General features: G+C 43.6%; 1 protein-coding gene across 2 annotated transcripts in view; it reads right to left on the bottom strand.

The window, feature by feature from the left end:
* Positions 1-350: 350 nt before the first annotated feature.
* Positions 351-25,661, bottom strand: part of LOC143766502 (uncharacterized) — a 49,744-nt gene continuing 24,433 nt past the window's right edge. Inside the window, exons 2-8 of one of the 2 annotated variants that reach the window (XM_077254238.1) lie at positions 19,517-19,750; positions 18,511-18,660; positions 18,202-18,381; positions 17,996-18,119; positions 17,815-17,912; positions 14,733-14,823; positions 351-5,543 (exon numbers count right to left, since the gene is read on the bottom strand). In XM_077254238.1, the coding sequence (XP_077110353.1) occupies positions 3,787-5,543; positions 14,733-14,823; positions 17,815-17,912; positions 17,996-18,119; positions 18,202-18,381; positions 18,511-18,588 (2,328 nt within the window). In that variant the 5' untranslated portion in view covers positions 18,589-18,660; positions 19,517-19,750 and the 3' untranslated portion in view covers positions 351-3,786. The remainder of the gene's footprint in view (positions 5,544-14,732; positions 14,824-17,814; positions 17,913-17,995; positions 18,120-18,201; positions 18,382-18,510; positions 18,661-19,516; positions 19,751-25,661) is intronic. The other variant, XM_077254239.1, reaches the window with a different exon arrangement.

Raw genomic sequence — 25,661 nt, forward strand, 5'->3', positions numbered from 1 at the left:
GGGACCTTAAATATATGGCACCACTAAGAGGTTTTAAAAAACCCAATATCGCAGAAAAACCATTTATATTTATATACTGCAGATCTGGGATACAACTATGGATTCAAACTTTGCCAGAATTATATCAATATTCAGTCCATCCAGGACTGTTCCACATTCTTATTAGGCCCACTAAAAGAATCCATTAGTTGAGGCTGGTTTTTACAGAAATAATAAGGAACGATCTCACCCGCATTATATTATTGCTGATGGTTAATCTAAAGTGTTCGCCCAGCCGACGCTGCCAGTCCATACGCGCATGGACTGGCAGCGTCGGCTGGGCGAGCACTTTAGATTAACCCCGATGATATCCCCTGAGGAGTTATAAACGAAACGCGTCGGGACAGTGGGGGAGAACATCCACCGGCCATCAGCAATAATATAATGCGGGTGAGAGAGCTGTGTATAATGTCACTGGTCATCACTATATTACCTGTACACTATACACTATATACAGAGCTCCTGTGTATAATGTCACCCATGATCACTGTATTACCTGTACACAGACATTGTATACTAAGTACAGATCTCCTGTGTATAATAGCATTAGTATGTTTTTTTTTATATTATTGATCAGTATTGCATCAGTATTGTAGTATTCGGTCACTATGTGGTTGTAATATGTGATCTGGTCACTGTGTGGTGGTATTCGTTCCTTGTATGTGATATTATTCGGTAACTATTTGGTGGTAAAATGTGGTCTGGTCAATGGCGTGATGGTATTTGTTCCTTGTATGTGGTATTATTGTTCACCATGTGGTGTTAATGTGTGTTTCGGTCATGGTGCGGTGGTATTTGTCCCTTGTATGTGGCATTATTGATAATTTTAAAAATAGAAAAATAAATAAAAGTATACCTAAAATTGTATTGGATATTTTAAGAAATGTTTAATAAGTTACAGTAGAGTAGAGTCTGGCCAAGAGTCTACCTTGTTGTGGGGGCGGATTAAAAAATATTTTGGCCAAAACAAAAGCTGCTGGCTATATATATGATCTGGTGATGGGAACTGTTAATGTGTGATTGGTGAGGACATGGTGCAGAACTTGGTTTTTCCAAGAGAGGGTGGTGGGACTTTGGAAGGTTCGAGGGGTAAAGGGGAAAATTTTGCCAGTATGGGGCCCCGAAATTCCTAGTGGCAGCCCTGGATGCCCCCACTCCACGACGGCTGGTTCTAGGGTCCCTGATGAACCCTATTGGATGCCCGGGGTTCCTCTACCCAATTATATAACTGAGGGTACCCCTGACCACTATACACAGAACAATCCTATGTCTAAGGAATCCTAATCACCACACCGTGCCATAAAAACAATGGAGAACATGTAGAAAGGTTTAGGACGGTAATTCGATCAATGCAGCACGCTGGCTCTCATTCCACATTCTAATGGGGCTTTATGCCCTTCAGAGTTGAGACCTCAATATGTACTCAATTGTGTGGTTAATGCCCCTATATGATGTGCTGCACATATGCTGTCAAAAATATAGGTAAGTATACTGGTGAGTAGGGTTGAGCGACTGACTTTTTTAGGGTCGAGTCATGTTTCGCGAAACCCGACTTTTTGAAAAGTCGAGTCGGGCGAAATCGGCCGATCACTGCGAAAAGTCGAGGATCGGCCGGAACACGAGACCCTATGCACGTCAATGGGGAAATATATATATATATATTTTTTCTCTCTCTCTCTCTCCGTCCCAGCACAGAAAATCTCGTGTTACACATTGCAAATCCATACTGCGCACAAGCGATAAAATGATGATAGGCGTGCACGCCCCTAACCCCTATGTCATCACTCTGCCCACTCTTCTTCATTGGCTGAAAAAATGGCGCTAAACGCGTCATACGAAACGCGAATTTGGCTCCAAGATCGCGTACCGCATGGCCGACCCCACACAGGGATCGGGTCGGGTTTCATGAGACGCCGACTGCCAAAAGTCAGCGACTTATGAAAATGACCGATCCGTTTCGCTCAACCCTACTGGTGAGTATACATCCGGATACAAATTGATAAAGTACTCATCCAGCCAAAGCATGCCGTCCGCCTTTCCAAAGTACCACCTCAACGCGTTTCGCCTCTCCGGCTCATCAGGAGGCCCGATTTAAGAACATGTGTCCCGATGGTGTCAGATAGCTATGAACTTTGATGCACTACCTCTGATTTAAAAAGGCCGCCCGGGCTCTATGTCCGTCTCATTTTTGGTTCAGCCAGAGGTCCGCCTCTGCGAGCTTGCGTAGATACAGCATGCTGCTCAGAATCACCGTGGGACGCACTCATGATCTTGCGTTACCCAACCATGTATTGCACATGCTCCTTCCAGAACACACCTACCCTTTCGATTCAGGTGTGTGCCTATTGCGCTTGCGTCTAGATGGGACGCATCGATTGCGTTCCACCCGATAAACACCAACTAGATGCTTCTGCGCAGACTCCTGGTTGTGCATCGCAAATGTTAGCCATCCAGTGCCTAAAGGCAGCATAACGGTGAATGTAAATTGTCGCCGCTTATGATATAGATATGCATATCTTATTCTTTTGAAATATACCATTCTGAATACCGCTTAATGTCAAAAAGATCATACCTATACGTAGCCCTATGTCTTACCCATGATCTAACGGTAGGAGTACAACATATATAAGATTAGCCCGTTTCTTTAACATAGAAGACCCATAAGTCAGAGGATTTCTATTGTATGTTATATTTATCATACTAATCTATGTATCACCCTAACAAAGGATGAATTTTAGAGTAAAAGCATAGCCAGAATTTCTTTATGGAGATATACATCAAGTCCCTCCCAACTAACAAGAAATGGGGAACACTCTATTGACCAGAAAAAGCAATCACTTTACATAAAGCCCCCACGATACAGGAAACAAGCAAAGGACAATTCTTCATTCAGCCCCTTAGGGGTCATTGCATCCATTCTAAAGGTCTATTCACATTCTCTCTGTAAGATTTTTTTTTATCCATATTACCCCCTCTAGCGTTGGGTTTTACCACCTCAATGGCCATAAATCTGACATTCATCATATCACCCAGATGTTGAAGTCTCATGTGTCACGCTAGAGTGGTGTCCCTGTTATTTATGATGTCCCCCATATGTTCACCTATCCTCCTACGAAGCTCCCTCTTAGTTTTGCCAATATAGTCCTTTGGACAAGGACAGGTGGCCATGTATACCACCCCTGAGGACCTGCAGTTAGAAAAATCCCTCTGATAGAAGACCTTTCCTGTGGAGAATCTCACAAAGGCCTTATTGGGTTTCATGCATTTACACATCTGACAGTCTCCACAACGAAAGAAGCCACAGGGTTTTTTATCAAGCCACGCACCCCCACCTCTTGCTCTACTGTAGTGGCTATAAACCAATACATCTTTTAGTGACTTTCCTCTTCTATAGATGATATCTGGGTGAGGACCTAACAGATCCCTGAGGTCCGGATCCATTTTAAGGATGTCCCAGTGTCTATTTATGATTTCCCTCACTTTATGATGTTGATGATCATAGGTCCCTATGATCCTGATCACATCCTTTGTTCTTTCACGTGAGATGTCATGCTTGTGTAGTAGCTGTTGTCTACTTTTAGCTTTTAGCTGTTGCACCCTGATAAGCCGTTTCCAAAACATGCCTAGGGTAGCCTTTTTCCATAACATAAGGAATGACAAGGTGTTGCCCTAGTAGTAAGACAACGGTTTTAAGAAGTTACAATTTTTGTTTAAATTTTTCCCACATTCTGAACATGAAAAAGGCTTCTACCCTGTGTGAGTTCTCTGGTGCTTAACCAAATCTGATTTCTGGTAAAAACATTTCCCACATTCTGAACATAAAAAAGGCTTCTCCCCTGTGTGGCTTTTCTGGTGTCTAGCAAGAACTGATTTCCGAGTAAAACATTTCCCACATTCTGAACATGAAAAAGGCTTCTCACCTGTGTGAGTTATCTGGTGCTCAACCAAAACTGATTTCTGGTAAAAACATTTCCCACATTCTGAACATGAAAAAGGCTTCTCACCTGTGTGAGTTATCTGGTGCTCAACCAAAACTGATTTCTGGTAAAAACATTTCCCACATTCTGAACATGAAAAAGGCTTCTCACCTGTGTGAGTTCTGTGGTGCTTAACCAATTTTGATTTCTGGTAAAAACATTTCCCACATTCTGAGCATGAAAAACGCTTCTCCCCTGTGTGGCTTTTCTGGTGTCTAGCAAGAACTGATTTCCGAGTAAAACATTTCCCACATTCTGAACATGAAAAAGGCTTCTCACCTGTGTGAGTTATCTGGTGCTTAACCAAATCTGATTTCCGAGTAAAACATTTCCCACATTCTGAACATGAAAAAGGCTTCTCACCTGTGTGAGTTATCTGGTGCTTAACCAAATCTGATTTCTGGTAAAAACATTTCCCACATTCTGAACATGAAAAAGGCTTCTCACCTGTGTGAGTTCTGTGGTGCTTAACCAATTTTGATTTCTGGTAAAAACATTTCCCACATTCTGAACAGGAAAAAGGCTTCTCCCCTGTGTGAATTCTCTGGTGGCAATCAAGATGCGCTTTCTTGTTAAAACATTTCCCACATTCTGAGCAGGAAAAAGGCTTCTCCCCTGTGTGGATTCTCTGGTGGCTATCAAGATTCACTTTCTGATTAAAACATTTCCCACATTCTGAACATGAAAAAGGCTTCTCACCTGTGTGAGTTATCTGGTGCTTAACCAAAATTGATTTCTGATTAAAACATTTCCCACATTCTGAACATGAAAAAGGCTTCTCACCTGTGTGAGTTCTCTGGTGCTTAACCAAAACTGATTTCTGATTAAAACATTTCCCACATTCTGAACATGAAAAAGGCTTCTCACCTGTGTGAGTTATCTGGTGCTTAACCAAAATTGATTTCTGATTAAAACATTTCCCACATTCTGAACATGAAAAAGGCTTCTCACCTGTGTGAGTTCTCTGGTGCTTAACCAAATCTGATTTCTGATTAAAACATTTCCCACATTCTGAACATGAAAAAGGCTGCTCAACTGTGTGAGTTCTCTGGTGCTCAACAAAATTTGATTTGTGTGTAAAATATTTATCACATTCTGAACATGAAAAAGGCTTCTCCCCTGTGTGAGTTCTTTGGTATATAACAAGATTCCACATCTGGTTAAAACATCTCCCACACTTGGAACAAGAAAATCTATTCTCTGCTCTGTGAGTTTTTTGATGCTTAAGAAAAGATTCTTGGAGGGGAAAATGATTTCCATATTCTAACAGTGAAAATGGCTTCTTTACTTCAGGACCAATTTGTTTTTTAATGCTTATTTTGTGACTTTGATTTTCCTTAGTAGTTGGTAATGAATCAGAAGACAGGACCTGTTTCAAAAGATCAGACGATAGATCTTTGCTGTGAAGTGATGATGGTATATCTGGAGTAATGGCATTCACTTCAATTGTATCCTGTGGGATCTCAAGATTATCTGATTTAAAAACTGAAGATGTCAGCTGCCCCTCTGATCGCCTGGTGCAGTCATCTGTTAAAAATAAAACCAATTAGTTTTCATAAAAAAATCCTTGAATTTTACATATTTTATCGTTTATATGTAAACTGTCCACAACATGACAAGTTATGTTGAATACGTAATTATTCACTAAGGCTAGTTTCACATTTGCATTAGAATCCGCAGCGTTTAATCTGCAAACGCAAGTACAGGAAAAAACGCATAGAAGCGCGTACAAACGCAGCGGTTTTTAGGCGCATGCGGTTTAAAAACGCTGCCTTTCCATGCTTTTCATGCGTTTTTTCATGCGTTTGCGTTTTTTGTGCACATGGTGGAAAATTTTACAAGAGAAAAATCTAGATAACCAGACACCGCCAATGGGACTACAAAGGGCGTGTATTATGGGATATCAATATACAGACCCTAGGACTGCTGAAATCTTACCAGTGTGCTACTGTATCCTGTGTCATGATGGATTGCATGGATAGATTTACTTTAACCTGGATCTAAGCATCAAGCTTTTTCTTGTGTGCGTTTGCTTGGGAGCAACACCAAAACCGTGAAAGACAGAGAAAAACACAGCATAGGTGTTTTTGGCAACACCTTATTATAGAACTCCGGGAAAGCCGTGGAGCATATCACACGCTGTATGGCGAGCTTAATGCCAACCTGGACAAATTCCCGGAATATACCAGGATTTCGCAAGACTCTTTTTTGGAGTTGCTTGCTCGTGTTCAAGGAGTCATCCGGAGACAGGACACCCAGCTCCGTAGAGCTATTCCAGCAGAGGAACATCTCCTGGTTACCTTAAGGTACGTAATAATTCTAAACAAATGCCAGTCATAATTATTGTTGGTCTGACATGTATTCTTTGTATTTTCCTTTATGTCTTTAGCAGAATAACACCATAAATAGAATTGAATGTAATTTATTATTTTTTCTTTATTTTATTACAGATTTCTGGCAACCGGAGAGAGCTTGTCATTGCTCCACTTCCAATACCGGCTTGGTATTTCCACCCTGTCCGGAATAGTTTTGGACACCTGCTGGGCTTTGTGGAACGTTCTCCGTGAAGAATTTATACCCATACCCACCGAGGACATGTGAATGGGAATTGCTGATAAATTCTGGACTGTGAGTGATTTCCCCAACTGTTTGGGTGCGGTGGATGGAAAGCACATCTGGATTATTAAACCAGCCAGAACAGGATCAGAGTTCTTTAACTATAAAAAATATTTTTCAGTAGTTCTCATGGCAATAGCTGATGCGGACTGTCGCTTCATCGCCGTGGACATTGGTGCTTTTGGCCGTGGCAACGATTCCCAGATTTTCAAAAACTCTGATATGGGCCGACGTGTTTATGGCAAAAATTTTAATTTTCCACAGCCACGACCTATCCACAGCACTCAAGGTCCACCGATGCCATTTGTTATGATTGGGGATGAGGCCTTTCAGATGAGTGAAAATCTACTGAAGCCATATTCAAGTCGGGACTTGAACCGCACAAAACGGATCTTTAACTTCAGACTAACCAGGGCCCGCAGAACAGTAGAGTGTGCCTTTGGGATTATGGTCTCAAAATGGCACATTCTTGCAACAGACATAAATCTAAAAATGGAGACAGTAGATGAGGTGGTCGAAGCCTGTGTGGTGCTCCACAATTACATTCTGGCTAAGGAGCGACCCACCATTGAACTTGATGAACAAGTTGCAAACCCTTTGCCTGATTACCGGCACCACACGCTGCGGTCAACTGTTGAAGTTGGCCACATGCGGGACCAATTTGCTGCCTTTTTTGATTCTGAGATTGGACGTGTGGCATGGCAGGACAATATTGTGTAAAATGTCCTGTTGGCTTTGGGTCTGTACCAGTTATGTTTTAAATGTTACTAATGTTTGTTGTTAATAAAATACGTGTTTTATTATCTTGACCATGTCTCCTATGTATTTCCTATACAAACCACTTTGCTTTTTTGGGCTTAGGTTGTTGACATCATTGTGTCCTGACTCGGTTCACCAGTATCTATTTGACGCAGCCTGAAGAGACGATGGCTGTTTGGTGCCGTCACATTAGCAGTATTTGTTCAGTACTTTACATCAGTATTTGTAAGCCAAAACCAGGAGAGGGTGATCAATGCAGAAGTGGTGCATCTGTTTCGATTATACTTTTCTTCACATTGTTCCACACCTGGTTTTGGCTTACCAATAGTGATGTAAAATACTGAGCAAATACTGACAGCGTGACGACAGCCAACAAAACAGATCTATACTCATCAAGTCAGGTGTCAGAAATAATTAATTCATGATGCACAAATAAATGCCTCATGAATTCACTATTTCTGACACATGTCCTGGTGAGTATAGATATGCCTTGTATGACCTCCATCGTCCCTTCACTTTGTGTGAACTAGATTCTATGTACACAGAAGATAAAATGAAGGTAATACAAGGCATTTCTCTACTCACCAGGTCAGGTGTAATAACTAATGATTTTTTGAACACATGACCTGTTGAGTATAGTTCTGCTGTGTGTTCTGCGGTGTATTCCCGCCATTTTCTCTTCAGTCTGCGACACAAAGTCACAGAGTAAACAGAAAGAAGAGATTATGGTGAAAATACAAGTATTATTTTTTTGGACCACCTCATATCTCTATACCAAACACACACAAAGCTGCAGTGTTGTACTAACTAACTACTGAAGCTAGGAGGTGGAAAAAAAAAATAAAGTGTGCGGCGCATTTTTTTATTTGGCGCACGGTGTGTGTTGCCGGCGGCGAAATACACAATTAACCAAACCTTATTGGGGGCAAAAAACATTATTATTTATTTTAACAAAACCAAAAAAAAAAAAAATAACTGCACCTGCTTGGGGTTGATTGACGGAAATGGGGGTGTGGAGCTGTGAGGCTGGCTAACTGTGGACAACGCACGGGTGGCTGGAGAAGGTGCAATAAAATTACTGGGGTCTGGAAATTCGGGGATTGGGCTAGACACATGAGAGGGCAGAGACACACTGGAAGGGTGAGACAAACCAGACATTACAGACACATTGGGAGGTGAGGGGGGAGGGATAGCTATCTTCTTTAGTTATTTTTTTGCCTTTCCCTTTCTGGGATCGGTGCTGCGGTCCGGGGAGCCTTGTTGGGCTCATTGGTATCGGCCTGGCCATGGTGGCCAACCTGTCAGGGTCCGTGTGCTGTTGCAGCGGCATTGTTGTGGTGGCGGGGAACACCAGGCCAGGGTCTGGCAGCGACATTGTTGTGGTGGCGGGTAACGCCAGGCCAGGGTCCGGCAGTGGCATTGTTGTGGTGTCGGGGAAGGCCAGGCCAGGGTCCGGCAGCGGAATTGTTGTGGTGGCGGGGAAGGGCAGGCCAGGGTCCGGCAGTGGCATTGTTGTGGTGGCAGGGAAGGCCAGGGTTCGGCAGCTGCTGCATGGTGGTGGCAGTGGAGGAGGTTCAAGCAGGAGCAGCAGTTGTCATGGTGGTGGCGGTGGGCTGTCCAACAGCACTCGGCATGGTGGTGGTGCTATAGTGGTGTCTGGCAATGCTTGGAATGGAGGTGGCCGTGCAGTGGTATGCAGCAGAGGTCGGCATTGAGGTAAAGCGTGACAGTGTGGGCACAGGTGGAAATGCCCCCACTGTCTGCTGAAAATACTGACTCTGCTGCATAGCCTGCACGTAAGCAGCATTGCAGGCCTGCATAACACTAATCTGGAGATCGGGAGTAAGGTGTTCCGACATGCCCTGTTCAAATTGATTAAAAAAAAATGATGTGCTGGCCTCTGGAGGTCGGCTTTCACTTGGGCAAGGGCTGTTGTAACATCCTGGGTACGTGTACTCATATGGCTAATGGCAGTATCCAGTCGGTCACCCATCGCCTTGAGTCTCTCGTGAAAATCCGAGCTCAAGTGCAAAAACTCGGGCATGAGTGACTTGTCCGCGGCCCTCTGCCGCTGCCGGGAGGAGACGCAAAAAAAAAAAATCGGCAGAGGCAGAGGACTGGGAAAGGGGATCACCTGATGGACCAGCTTCCTGGTCTCCAGTTAGTGTGGCAGGCCCACTTGCTGCAGAGCTGGAGGATGGATGGGACGGGTCCATGGCTGTCTGAAGGACCGCTCCAGAACCTGGGCCAACAGTGCTGCTCCATGTGCTGTGAAAAAATAAGAAAAAATATTAATACCAAATATTTACAAAACACCAACTCCTGTGGAATATAAACATACAAATTAAGGCTGAGGTCACACTAGCAGTATTTGGTCCGAGTTTTACATCAGACTTTGGAAGCCAAAACCAGGAGCACAACAGTCCGAGGAAAAGTATAATCGAAACAGATGCATTTATCACCCACTCCTGGTTTTGGATTCCAAATACTGATGTAAAATAGTGACCAAAAAATGCTAGTGTGACGGCAGCCTAATGCAATACAAAACATCTTTTTTTTTTTCACCAAAAATATACTTACGTTCTCTGGGCAAGACCGGTCTCAAAAATGCAAGAATGCGGTGATATTTGTATTTTCTGATCCTTGCTCCAGAACCACTAGGAAGCCGGCTCTCTTGACGCAGGTCCTTGTTGAAGCGGTCCTTCATCGAATGCCAACGTGTTTTGACTCTGCCCACTGTTGAAAAAACAAAACATAATGGTTAGACAATGGTCTTTTGGCCGTGCTCACACAACTGTGTGTGATGAGAGAAACTCTCAGGAGTTTCTCTCATCACACACAGTTGTGTGAGCAATGCAAGGTCTCTGCTGCTTCACACTGCATTGCAATACTTACCATATGCAGTTCGGACCCGAGTCGGGGCGTTGTCCCAGCCATCCCACATCGCTATGGCCACCTCATTCCATAGCAGCTGGATCGTCCCCACAACGGGACTCGCTCATGGACCAGGGAGATGAGGTGGTCATTTTCTATGAGGTCCTCATCCCGTTCTGGACATTAATGTTGGAGACATTAATATAAGGAAGAAAGAAAACAGAAGCAGAGAAATGGCATGAATATTGAAAGTCCCCCCCCAAAAAAAAGGAGTGCAGAAGAAAAATGTAAAGTAAGAGAAAAAGTAAAGAAATGAAGATTCAAGAATTGTAAAGTGAGCATACAATAAACAGCCAGCCTCGTATACGTACACGCTGCCGCTGTGCCACCCGACCGTCACCCCGCTCAGCCTCTGCCGCAGTGGAAGAAGTGCTCTAAAAAAACAAACAAAAAAATTGTCATATGTGTTGATGTGACAGTGAATACTTACCAATCTGAGGAGGTGAGTACTCACTTCGCTGACATTTTCCGCTTGTGCAGGCCCAGGCGTTTGATCTTCATCAGAAGAAGATGACATTCTGATGCATGCAGAAAGAAAGAAATGGCATAAATTAGGATATGTAGAGACAGAAAATAGAAAATATAGGCATTGGCTAGGATATGCTCACATTGTTCAGTGTCTTGTTTTCCTCCAAGGTTGTAGTCTGCGTCTCGTCTGGTTCTCTGTCTGCTGAGTAGTGACCTGCAAATGTCCACTCCCTCCATTTATCACCTTTGTATGTGGGGGGTGGCTAATCAGTGTCTAGACACATTTTCCTGGGAAACAACGCATGCGTTCACAAACGCAAGCAAACGCATGTGCTTGTGAACGCATGCGTTCACATAGCCAGCAATGCGTTTTTTTGGCGCATTCCTTCCGCAATCAACCGCATATGTTTTTAGGCAGCAAATTGACGCCTCTAAAATTACTACATGTAGCATTTACCGCGCCAAACCGCAGACGACGAAACGACGCATGCGTCGTCAAACGCGGCAAAAAGCAACCGATCGCAGACACATGCGTCCCTAATGTTAAATATAGGAATACACAACGCATGTGGATATTTGCGGAAGAAACGCTGCAGACACAACCGCAAATGTGAAACCGGCCTAAGACAATGACAGCTCACAGTCTAATAGAAAACCTCATAGGATGAACCAGTAGAGTGTGGTGTTCAACTGTTTGTCCATTCTGCCTCCGAAATATAGAGTAAAAAGTCACCAAACAATGTTATGTTGAGGAAAATTATACCAATAAACCTTCTACTCATCTCCCAAAAAAACAAGTCCCCACTCAGGTCCATCATCTGTCAGTGGAAAACAGGTTTCTACATTACAAGTGGCTCAAATGCTCTTGAAAAGCACCATCGCTTCCATACACCAATCCAGCAATATCCGCTCTCCCAAAGTCAAATTTTCCCCTCGCTTCTGAGCCTTGCAGTGTGCCCAAACCACATATAGCATCCACGTATAAAGCATGTGTAAAGCGCCATGGAATAAATGGCGCTATAAAAATGAATAATGATAATAAATAGTAATGTATTTGGCATTACTATAGTGATGAGAACCCACTTAATTTACAATGTGTGTGTCTCCTGGAGCACAATCTGGGCACTGTGTGTTGGGTAATAAAATGGCATATTTGCAATTTTCACTCTCCAACATCCACTGCGTGCTAATTTCTGGAAAGTGGCTCTGGGGTGAACATAGTCACTACTACAATAAATTAATCCCCTGAGGGTTATGATTTCCAAAATTAAGTCAATTTATGGGGATTTCTACTGCTCTGGTTTTCTGCCATTTTCTCATATTAGGGCTTCTGCATATGGTATGTCCTATCTCTTCTGGGATCTGCTCCTGTGATGTTTGGTTCTGTTACCAGGCACGACCTTATTCATTCTACAGGCGGCACTGGTAAATGGAGGAGACATCGAAACCAGAAGCTCTGGGCGATGCAGGCTCTGCCCTGCCACTGAGATTAGGGTGCCTGGGATTTGTAGTACCATCCAGTCTGGCAGTATGGATATGTGTTGTCCAGCTCCCTGCTCCAGCCAGTTGGAAAGCACCACACCCTCCTAAAGCTGGAAGCATATTGCTGGGAGCTGTCAGATACAGCCTTCTTCTCTGGTTAATTCCTCTGTGCTCCTCTCCCGGCTTGTTTATTTGTTTCCTGTTGTGACCTCGGCTCGCTTACTGACTACTCTTGTGTCTTCTGATTTTGTATTTTCTCTGCTCTCCTGGTACTGACCCGGTTACCTGACTATTCTTGCTACATCTCGCATCACATAACAGAAGGTAACACCATGGCCAAGGCCTAGGGCTCTCTGTCTAAGATCAGACCCAAGAAGAAGGGTTAAAGTAAGTGAACAAGGCAATCCCTGGGATCTGTAAAATGGAACATTAGCTAATAGCTAATTCTGCCGACCTTAGAGCGTTTCTTTTAACCCCTTCTTTTTTGTATTTTCATAGTTGTTGCTATATTCTTTTGCACCATGTATTCTCCAATAAAATTTATACCTTTTATATACATTTTGGACTGCTTCTTATCGTGAGGTGTTCAGCCTCTGTTTTTGTATATCTGTAAAATGGAGTAGATAGCGCCAAGTCTGCTCATGGTGGCCATCTTTTGAGCTGCCAGGTGACCACGAACAGTGCCCCCAATGCATTGCATCTGCAAACTATTTCTGCAAGATCTGCACTCAAATAGATTCTTAACCCTGCCATGTGCCCAGACAGTAGTGTACCATTGTATATAGGGTACTGTCAGATTCAAGAGAAGTTGGAAAATAATTTGTAAGGTCCATTTGTTTCCTATTATCCTTTGTGAAGAATTCCAAAGTTATCACTACAAAGTGACACACATGAGGTTCGAAAAATCGGGTCCTGATTAGGAACAAAAAAGGACTGCGGGAAGTGGTTAAGTCAAAGGATTTGAGCAGTAACTACTGTAGTCAAAAACTGTGACCCAAGATAATAACACATCTACTTAAATGATCAAACTTAACAGTCTTCATCTACTGTATAATTGTCTAAGGGTCACTTCCGTCTGTCTGTCCAGGTAATTCCGCGTCGCTGACTGGTCGCGAACAATCAGCGATGGGCACAGTCCGGCCGAGAATTAGTCCCTCCCTACTCCCCAGCCGTCAGTGCCGGCTCCATACTCCCCTCCAGTCAGTGCTCACACAGGGTTAATGGCAGCGTCACACCGCGTTATGCCGCGGTGTAACGCACTCCGTTAACGCTGCTATTAACCCTGTGTGACCAACTTTTTACTATTGATGCTGCCTATGCAGCATCAATAGCAAAAAGATCTAATGTTAAAAATAATTAAAAAAAATAAAAATCATTATATACTCACATTCCGGCGCCTTTCCCGCTCCTCGGGATGCTCCGGTGACCGGTCCATGCATTGCGGTCTGCGATGACCGCTACGTCATCATCTCGTGACTCTCTTGGGACCAGAGCGTCGCGAGGAGCATCGGTAAAGGCCTCGCCTGGATCCGGGGGCCAACGGAAGGTGAGTATATAACTATTTTTTATTTTAATTATTTTTTTAACAGGGATATGGTGCCCACATTGTTATATACTGTGTGGGCTGTGTTATATACTACATCTCTGTGCTATATACTACGTGGCTGTGGTATATATTATGTGGCTGGGCAATATACTACATCGCTGTGCTCTATACTACGTGGCATGTGTTATGTACTGCGTGGGCAGTGTTATATACTACGTCTCTGTGCTATATACTACGTGGCTGTGCTATATAGTATGTGGCTGTGCAATATATTACGTGGCTGTGCTATATACTACGTGGGCTGTGTTATATACTATGTTGGCTGTGTTATACGCTAATTGGCTGTGCTATATTTCTCTGCTGTATCTGTGCATCATGAATTGTGGTATGTGTTAAAGAGGGGGCTCCACTTAGACTTCTTTCACCCGGGGCCCTCAAAAACCTGGAGCCTGCCCTGGCTTCACTGATTGGTTGCGACCGGTCGGCTGAATCCTGTGTATAAATTGCATTATTCTGAAAACTTCATAAATAAACTACATACATATTCTAGAATACCCAATGCGTTAGAATCGGGCCACCATCTAGTCAGTAATAAATGAGTAACTAGTGGTGAAACCTCTCTGGGTTAATTAAAGTATGGGGCTCAGTGGCTCTTTCAAGCTAAACTATTATAAGGACCAATGGTAGATGTCAGATCAGTTTCAAGAAGAAATATTAGACATTCAAATACTTTTTTTATAACAGTTTAGAGCTGATGTGTCAAAGTTTGGATGGAGGAGAATTTTGAGGTCTAGAGGCAAAATGGTGAACACCCGATTGTGATACGACCGGGCTATACAACCGATAAAGCAGCCATAGCCGGTGACTAAGAAGAATCTGTGACTTCTCTGCATTTAGTGGATACTACTTACCTGGGTAGTCATATGTTGGAATCTCCTCTTTACACCACTCATCACCCCTCACATATGTCTCTGTAGTATTAATATGGGTCAGATCTTCACCCTGAAACAAATATTGTAAAAGTCACAGACAGATGAATAGAAAAGATAGTCACATCTATGATCAGCTCTAATCCTGCCATCAGTTCTGCCATCAGAGCATTACAGTCCTTACTGGCGAATAGGGCCTGGCGAGCAGAGGGCCCACAGCAGGCCGCCTCTCCTCTACGTGCCCCAGTGGCTCAACTGATCATGCATTGTCAGATGCACGGCAAGTTAAAATCTGTTGCCTTGCGGGAGATGACAAGCTGGCAGCTGATGTCAGAGGGCACATTGCCGGCGTATAATGACACTCACATATGATGGTACACGCCTCAGATGTATCAGGTGGAGGACACCGCTGGACCTCAGCCAGGTCAGGATAAAAAATTTTTTGTAAAGCTGCAGTATGACGCTGCATTATACTACTATGGGGGTGCATTATACTATTATGGGGCTGCATTATACTATGAAGTGCATCATACCACTATGGGAGGACATTATACTATGAGGTGCATTATACTACTATGGGGGTGCATTATACTACTATGGGGGTGCATTTTACTCCTAAGGGGATGCATTATTTAACTATATATGACTATGGGATGCATTAGGCTGGATTCACATTTGCGTTTTTAGCGCAAAAAAAGCATGCGTTTTTTTTCCTATATTTAACATTAAAAACGCATGCGTTTTTTTTGCATGCATTTTGCCGCGTTTGACAATGCATGCGTCGTTTCTATGCTTGCGTTTGGTTGCAGAAATGCAACATGTAGTAATTTCTAGAGGCGTTTTTTTGCGGCAAAAAAATGTATTGCTGTCTATGTAAACGCATGCGTTTTTAAGCACATGCGTTTGGTTGCGTTTTAAACGCATGCGTTTCAATAGAAAAAAACAAGAATACACACTGATAAGCCACCCCCCACCATCAAGGTGATAAAGGAATCCAAACCCTAACCCTACCCCTAACCCTAACCCAAACCCACCACGATCAAGGTGATAAAGGGATCCTAACCCTAACCCTAACCCTAGGGATCCTAACCCTAACCCTAGGGATCCTAACTAGGGTTGAGCGACTTTTCCTTTTTTGAGGTCGAGTCGGGTTTAGCGAAACCCGACTTTCTCAAAAGTCGAGTCGAGTGAAATTGGTCGATCTTCTTGAAAAGTCGGGGTCGTGGGATCGGCCGAAACACGAAACCCAGTGTAAGTCATTGGGAAATCTATATATTTTTATATTTACTTCAGTGCGATATAGCAGAAAACCCAGTAATTCAATTGCCGGCTTTTCATTTCTCCTTCACAAACCTGACAGGATATGAGACATGGTTTACATACAGTAAACCATCTCATATCCCTTTTTTTTGCATATTCCACACTACTAATGTTAGTAGTGTGTATGTGCAAAATTTCGGCGCTAAAGCTATTAAATTTAAGGGTTAAATCGCGGAAAAAATTGGCGTTGGCTCCCGTGCAATTTTCTCTGCCAGAGTGGTAAAGCCAGTGACTGAGGGCAGATATTAATAGCCTGGAGAGGGTCCACGGTTATTGGCACCCCCTGGCTACAAACATCTGCCCCCAGCCACCCCAGAAAAGGCACATCTGGAAGATGCGCCTATTCTGGCACTTGGCCACTCTCTTCCCACTCCCGTGTAGCGGTGGGATATGGGGTAATGAAGGGTTAATGTCACCTTGCTATTGTAAGGTGACATTAAGCCTGATTAATAATGGAGAGGCGTCAATTATGACACCTATCCATTATTAATCCAATTGTATGAAATGGTTAAAAAAAACACACACACAATATTGCATTATTAATCTGGCTTAATGTCACCTTACAATAGCAAGGTGACATTAACCCTTCATTACCCCATATCCCACCGCTACACGGGAGTGGGAAGAGAGTGGCCAAGTGCCAGAATAGGCGCATCTTCCAGATGTGCCTTTTCTGGGGTGGCTGGGGGCAGATGTTTTTAGCCAGGGGGGGCCAATAACCGTGGACCCTCTCCAGGCTATTAATATCTGCCCTCAGTCACTGGCTTTACCACTCTGGCAGAGAAAATTGCGCGGGAGCCAACGCCAATTTTTTCCGCGTTTTAACCCTTAAATTTAATAGCTACAGCGCCGAAATTTTGCACATACACACTACTAACATTAGTAGTGTGGAATATGCAAAAAAAGGGAAATATGACATGGTTTACTGTATGTAAACCATGTCTCATATCATGTCGGGTTTAGGCAGGAGAAATGAAAAGCCGGCAATTGAATTACCGGCTTTTCTGCTGTATCGCGCTGAAGGAAATAATATTATAATATATATATATATATATATATATATATATATATATATATATATATATATATATATATATAAAAAGACGAAACCCGACTTTGCCAAAAGTCGTCGACTTTTGAAATTGGCCGATCTGTTTCGCTCAACCCTAACCCTAACCCCAACCCTAGCTATTTCTATTTATTGTGGGTTTTCTAGATCATTTTGATGATTGGCAGCTGTCACACACTTCTCAGCATGCGTTTCAAAAACGCAAACGCAGGAAAAAACGCATGTAAACGCGTCAAAACGCCGCTTTTTTTAACCGCATGAGAAAACGCATGCGTCTAAAAAAGCAGCGTTTGCATGCATTTACATGCGTTTTTTCAACACCTGCGTTTGCGTTTAAAAGTTTGTTTTTAAACGCAAATGTGAAACTAGCCCTATACAGATACAGATGCAGAGTTTTTCTATGAGTGGGCAGTGGTAGGTTCGAGAGTTGGAGACGGACCTGGGGGGGGGGGGGGGGGGGGGGGGTAGCATGGGCAGAGTCCCATGTGGGCCAGAAAGTTTTGCCAGTCTGGGACACCGAAATTCCTGGTAGCAGCCCTGCCTGCCATCTGCACCATTCTCATTACACAAGTATAAAACATATAATACTGGTGAATAAAACAAGACTGAGCACAAGTCCTTCACAGCCGTCTACACATCATAGGGAACATCTCATAACACCTTCTTTCCATCTACCTGATGATCCTGAGAGACATTGGGATCTTCTTGTTTACAGTCCTGTGGAAGAAGAGGATGGGGACATCTCTCTGGTGTTGTCCTCCTACTGGATAGAACTGGAGGAAACACATACAGGGACTGAATTCATTCTTTACATACAGATAATTATAGGCCGTATGTATTTAGTCCAGTCCATTACCTGGTGATGTGAGGGGCTGGGGAACCTCCATCATGACTTCCTTGTACACATCTTTGTGTCCTGCTAAATACTCCCACTCCTCCATGGAGAAATAGACGGCGACATCCTGACACCTTATAGGAACCTGACACATACAATGATACCGTCATCCCCCGAAACCTTCACAGTGTTACTGTATAATGTCCCAGCATTCCCAGCAGTGTCACCTCTCCAGTCAGCAGCTCAATCATCTTGTAGGTGAGTTCTAGGATCTTCTGGTCATTGATGTCCTCATGTATCAGGGGGTGAGGTGGAGGTCCAGTGATTGGGCTCAGGGGTCTTCCCCATCCCTCAGACACAGGGTCCTGACAGCGGTCACTAGAGGTAGTTTTCACTAGTATGTAATCCTGGTTATGGAGAGACACATTAATAAATCTCACTACAGACATTTCCAGAGTCCTCACCTCTCCAGTTCTGTCCATCTGTTATTCCCATAGATAAGAATGATGTAATGTGACGTCATCAGAATCTCTCACCTCTCCAGTAAGCCGGAAGAGGATCTCTAGGGTGAGGTGTAATATCTTCTCCGCCATCTTGTATCTGTCCATATCCATCTTTGATGGGTAAATCAGGAAGATGCTCTTATATAGAAGATCTTCACTGAGAGGATCCGATATTGTAGAGACCTGAATGAGAAGATGAGCCAATGTAACATCATAAGAATCCTGTGTAATAATACAATTACTGGAGATAATAAGGGAAACACATGAGTGATTATTTTACAGTATTTAGTTTTCTACTTTACATCTACTAATAAAACCTATATACACTGCTCAAAAAAATAAAGGGAACACAAATACCACATCCTAGATATCACTGAATGAAATATTTCAGTTGCAAATTTTTATTCATTGCATAGTGGAATGTGTTGAGAACAATGAAACATAATTATCAATGTAAATCAAAATGAATATCCCATGGAGGTCTGGATTTGGAATGAAACTCAAAATCAAAGTGGAAAATCAAATTACAGGCTGATCCAACTTCAGTGGAAATGCCTCAAGACAAGGAAATGATGTTCAGTTGTGTGTGTGTGTTGCCTCCTTGTGCCTGTATGACCTCCCTACAAGCCTGGGCATACTCCTGATGAGGCGGCGGATGGTCTCCTGAGGGATCTCCTCCCAGACCTGGACTAAAGCATCCGCCAACTCCTCAACAGTCTGTTGTGCAATGTGACATTGATGGATCATGCGAGACATGATGTCCCAGATGTGTTCAATCGGATTCAGGTCTGGGGAACAGGCAGGCCAGTCCATAGCTTCAATGCCTCCATCTTGCAGGAACTGCTGACACACTCCAGCCACATGAGGTCTGGCATTGTCCTGCATTAGGAGGAACCCAGGGCCAACTGCACCAGCATATGGTCTCACAAGGGGTCTGAGGATCTCATCTCGGTACCTAATGGCAGTCAGGCTACCTCTGGCGAGCACATGGAGGGCTATGTGGCCCTCCAAAGAAATGCCACCCCACACCATTACTGACCCCCTGCCAAACTGGTCATGCTGAAGGATGTTGCAGGCAGCAGATCGCTCTCCACGGCGTCTCTAGACTCTGTCACATGTGCTCAGTGTGAACCTGCTTTCATCTGTGAAGAGCACAGAGCGCAAGTGGCGAATTTGCCAATCCTGGTCTTCTGTGGCAAACGCCAATCGTCCTGCACGGTGTTGGTCTGTGAGCACAACCCATGAGGAAATCACAGCTAGAATAAGATTGTTCCTGTACAGAAAAATTGAACAAAGAAATTCACCGTGTAAAAACTGTATGTAAAAAATTACCTTTAATTACGTCTTAACGAAGTAAGATGATAACAAGGACCACTACCACCATTTAAAAGATACCAGGAGGTGCCTGTACTTATCACTAAACTGAACTGTTCCTGCCTACCAGCGGAGGTTGGCACCCTACACCTGGGCAATGGCGCCCCCGATCACTGTCGACTGTCCCTCCTACCCCTATTTAGCCCTGTGGGATGGGGAAAGGAATAAAAGAGATATTGAAATGAGAGTTTGTTTGGACAGTACACCACAATTACGGTATAGTGATTGAAGAAATTGCAAAGACCGGCACAATAGCAACATGGATGAACATGCACCGTATCATGCAGCACACTATGAAGGGGTATCGTTTCCTTATGTGCTTGCACTCTGAACCCTGCTATTGTGCCGGTCATAGCAATTTCTTCAGCAGCTAAGTAGTCTCTTTATACTATGTATACTTTATTCACTCCTGATGAACCTTGAAAGGGGAAATGAGTGTGTTTCAGAGCTCTGAGGTTTTTTTTTTGGTTTTTTTTTTATATGTTCTTGATTTGATGACATGTACCTGTTCTTTAACATGCAGCTGAGCCTTATCTGGTTTTGAATATTTTTGGGCTTATTGCTTAACCCCTTTCTGCCATCGGACGTACTATCCCGACCATGTGACCTGGGACTTGGATGGGATAGTACGTTATACCCAATCAGCTGCGCTCAGGGGGGGAGGGGGGGTCGGCCGATCGCAGCCGGGTGTAAGCTGATTATCACAGCTGACATCCGGCACTGTGACCGCCCCTGGCACTTTAACCCCGAAACACTGCGATCAAACATGATCTCAGCGTTCCGGTGGCATAGGGAAGCATCGCGCAGGGAGGGGGCTCCCTGTGTGCTTCCCTAAGACCCTCGGAACAACGCGATGTGATCACGTTGTTCCAAGGGTCTCCTTCGTTCTCCTCCCTGCAGACCCCAGATCCAAGATGGCCACGGGGGTCCTTCCGGGTCCTGCAGGGAGGTTGGCTTGCGAGCAAAAATGTCAGATCAGCGATCTGATAATATATAGTGATGTCCCCCCCCGGGACAAAGTAAAAAATAAAAAAAATTTAAAAAAATTACACTGTGTAAAAATATTTAAAAAAAAATCCTAAATAAAGAAAAAAAAAAAATATATATATATATATTGTTCCAATAAATACATTCCTTTATGTAAATTAAAAAAAATAAAAGTACACATATCTAGTATCGCCGACTGTAACGACCCGACCTATAAAACTGTCCAACTAGTTAACCCCTTCAGTGAATACCGTAAAAAAAAAAAAAATCATGAGGCACAACACAATGTTTTATCATCATACCGCCGAACAAAAAGTGGAATAACACGCGATCAAAGACGGATATAAATAAACATGGTACCGCTATAAAACGTCATCTTGTCCCGCAAAAAAGCGAGCCGCCATACAGTGTCATTAGCGAAAAAAATAAAAAAAGTTATAGTCCTCAGAATAAAGCGATGCAAAAATTATTTTTTATATGAAAGTTTTTATTGTATAAATGCGCCAAAACATAAAAAAAGATATAAATGATGTATCGCTGTAATCGTACTGACCCGAAGAATAAAACTGCTTTATCAATTTTTCAAATGCGGAACGGTATTAACGCCCCCCCAAAAAAGGAATTCATGAACTGCTGGTTTTTGTTCATGTTGCCTCACAATAATCGGAATAAAAAGCGATCAAAAAATGTCACGTGCTCGAAAATTGGTACCAATAAACTCAACTCGTCCAGCAAAAAACAGGAACTCTCGTGACTGTGGACCAAGATTTGGAAAAATTATAGCTTCCAAAATGTGGTGACACAAAAACTATTTTTTGCAATAAAAAGCGTCTTAGTGTGTGACAGCTGCCAAATATAAAAACCCGCTATAAATAGTAAATCAAACCCCCCTTTATCACCACCTTAGTTAGGGAAAAATAATAAAATTAAAAAAAATGTATTTATTTTCCCATTAGGGTTAGGGCTAAAGTAAGGGTTGGGGCTAAAGTTAGGGTTAGGATTACTTTTACGGTTGGGATTAGGGCTAGGGGTGTGTCAGGGTTAGGTGTTCTTAGGATTATGGTTGAGATTAGGATTAGGGGTGTGTTGGAGTTAGGGGTGTGGTTAGAGTTGGGATTACGGTTAGGGGTGTGTTGGGGTTAAGTGTGTGTTGGGGTAAGCGTTGGGATTAGGGTTAGGGGTGTGTTCGGGTTAGGGTTGGAGTTAGAATTAGGAGGTTTCCTCTGTTTAGACACATCAGGGGCTCTCCAAACGCAACATGGCATCCGATCTCAATTCCAGCCAATTCTGCATTGAAAAAGTAAAACAATGCTCCTTCCCTTCCGAGCTCTCTTGTACGCCCAAACAGGGGTTTATCCCAACATACAGGGTAGCAGCCTATTCAGGACAAATTGTAAAACAACTATTGGGATCCTATTTCTCTTGTTACCCTTAGGAAAATAAAAATTTGGGGGCTAAAAATCATTTTTGTGGGAAAAAATATTTTTTATTTTCACGGCTCCGCATTATAAACTGTAGTGAAAAACTTGGGGGTTCAAAGTTCTCAAAACACATCTACATAAGTTCCTTTGGGGGTCTAGCTTCCAATATGGGGTCACTTGTGGGGGGTTTCTACTGTTTAGGTACATCAGGGGCTCTGCAAACGCAACATGACGCCCCCGGCCATGCCATCAAAGTCTGCATTCCAAATGACGCTCCTTCCCTTCCGAGTTCTGCCATGCGCCCAACAGTAGTTTACCCCCACACATGGGGTATCAGCGTACTCAGGACAAATTGTACAACAACTTTTGGGGTCCAATTTCTGCTGTTACCCTTGGTAAAATAAAACAAATTGGATCTGAAGTACATTTTTTGTGAACAAAAGTGAAATGTTCATTTTATTTTTTTAAACATTCCAAAAATTCCTGTGAAACACCTGAAGGGTTAATAAACTTCTTGAATGTAGTTTTGAGCATCTTGAGGGGTGCAGTTTTTTAGAATGGTGTCACACTTGGCTATTTTCTATTACATAGACTCCTCAAAGTGACTTCAAATGTAATGTGGTCCCTAAAAAAAATGATGTTGTAAAAGTGAGAAATTGCTGGTCAAGTTTTAACCCTTATAACTCCCTAACAAAAAAAAAATTTTGGTAACAAAATTGTGCTGATGTACAGTAGACATGTGGGAAATGTTACTTATTTTGTGTGAGACATATCTCTGTGATTTAAGGGCATGAAAATTCAAAGTTGGAAAATTGCAAAAAATTTTAAATTTTCCCTTTTTTTTTTTACAGATAAATGCATGAAAAGTTGAGGAAATGTTACCACTAACATGAAGTACAATACGTCACGAGAAAACACTGTCAGAATCACCGGGATCCGTTGAAGCGTTCCAGAGTAATAACCTCATAAATGGACAGTAGTCAGAATTGTAAAAATTGGCCCGGTCATTAACGTGCACACCACCCTTGGGGTTAAGGGGTGAATGCCCTGGGATCGTGCAATATTTATGCAGGCTATGATATTTATATATGACTTTGGCCATCTGTTTAGTTCCTACTCAGACAGTATAACTATTTGCCCTATATGAGGAAGCGGAACTATATTGATCATTTATTAGTTTGAGCTCACTTGTATGTTAGTTTTGGATAGTAAACTGTTGAGTCTAACATATCATTGCCATCATTGTTAGACTTCACCCCTTCACTGCCCCTCATATGGAAATGATCTTATGGTCTTAGGGTTAGGAGGGACAACCGTCTGGAGCGGGGGCACCAACAAAATCGTAAATATCATATAGGGTGCCAACCTCCGCTGATAGGCAGGAGATAGATAAGGGTAAGGTCCCTTCAATTCATTTTGGCCCCTCACCAAGTCTATATTATCTTTTACAACCCCCTTTATCTTGGGTACTTGAAAATCTAAATATATTTTCACTCACGAGGTTTACTACCCAACATTAAAATTTTGGCAGTAATGATAAAAAAGTAATACATCAATCCCCCACTATAATTGTGGTATACTGTCCAAACAAACTCATTTCATTATCTCTCCTCCTATTTCTTTCCTCATCCCACAGGGCTGGATAGGGGTAGGAGGGACAGTCGATGGTGAGCGGGGGTGCCATTGTGCAAGTGTAGGATGCCAACCTCCGCTGGTAGGTAGGAACAGTTCCGTTTAGTGGGTACAGGCGCCTCCTGGTATCTTAAATGGTGGTAGGGTCATTCCACATCAAGTGGACCAATTTTAAAAATCGTCCCCACTCGACCTTCTCCGATTTTGCTGAAAATTTATAAGGATGTACATGTATGTTTGAAAAGAGATTCTGTAAATTTTTAGGGCCAGATCTCAAATACATTGGGCACTCTTGACCTTTCACTGGAGGTTCCACCAAGCCTGCGGCTTCAGCTAAGAGGATTTTGCAAACATTTGGCACATAGCCATTAGAGTTCTATACTGGCTATGATGCTGAAATTTGGCATACTAGCTCATCTTTTGCTGCTAAACACGATAAAATTATTACCGGCTATGACAAAACAATATTTCGGCCGCAATTTTGTGCCAAAGTAGCTTGAAAAACGCGTTGCATAAAATTTATGCCAAACTTTGCCCATATATAACTCAAGACCAAAAACCAATAGTAACTGGTGCTTTGCCCTGTACACCAAACATCTACATGACTTTGCATTGCTGCAATATCACGGTCAAAGCATATGTATTTGTGGAAATATTCACACACACATATGATGAAAAACTTAAAAAAAACGAATTTTACCTATTTTTAGGTCAAATTTCTCAAAAACGGTACCCCTAAAATATATTAATTCTGATATCATTAGAAAGAGCACATTTTTCTCTACAAGGATCATTGGGTTTTTTTTGGAGTCTCTCTTGCATGGGGCTGCATGTGCATGCTAGACGGCGGGTCTGCCTGGGGAGAAGGGGTGATGTTGCTTGCATGGGGCTGCTTGTGCATGCTGGAGGGGGATCTGCATGGGGAGAAGGGGCTGATGCTTGCATGGGGCTGCATGAGCATGCTGGAGGGGGGGGTCTGCCTGGGGAGAAGGGGGTGATGATACTTGCATGGGGCTGCATGTGCATGCTGGAAGGGGGCTCTGCCGGGGGAGATGTTGCTTGCATGGTACTGCGTGCTGGTGGTCTGCCTGGGGAAGCTGGTGATACTTGCATGGGACTGCGTGCTGGTGGTCTGCCTGGAGAAGGGGGTGACGTTGCTTGCGTGGGACTGTGTGCTGGGGGCGCTACCTAGGGAAGGGGGTGACGTTGCTTGCGTGGGACTGTGTGCTGGGGGGATTCCGTGGGGAAGGGGGTGATGCTTTCGTGAGACTGCGTGCTTTGGGTCTGCCTGAGGAAGGGGGTGATGCTTGCATGGGACTGCACGCTAGAGGGGCCCTGCCTGGGGATGGGGGTGATGCTTGCCTGGGACTGCTTGCTGGAGGGGCCTGCCTGGGGAAGGGGGTGACGTTGCTTGCCTGGGACTGCGTGCTGGAGGGGCCTGCCTGGGGAAGGGTGACTGCATGCTGGGGGTCTCTGTGAGAAGGGGGTCATGTTCCTTGTGAGCAGGGCTGGGTCTGTTGGGAAGGGGGGCTGCGTGCTGGGGGTCTCTGGGGAAGAGAGGCTGTGTGCTGGAGTCTCTGTTGGGAAGGGGGTCATGTTGCATGCATGGGGGATCTGTGTGCAGGGGGGTCTACCTGCAGAGTGGGGCTGATGTTATTCGCATGGGTCTGCATGGTGTGGGGGGCTGATGTTGCGGTGGGGGGGTGTAGGGAAGTATAGTGCTACGTGTGTGGGGGCGAACAGGGGAGGGGATGAATGATGATGGAGATC

The sequence above is a fragment of the Ranitomeya variabilis genome, chromosome 4 (genome assembly GCF_051348905.1).
Source record: "Ranitomeya variabilis isolate aRanVar5 chromosome 4, aRanVar5.hap1, whole genome shotgun sequence".
NCBI classification, from domain to species: domain Eukaryota; kingdom Metazoa; phylum Chordata; class Amphibia; order Anura; family Dendrobatidae; genus Ranitomeya; species Ranitomeya variabilis.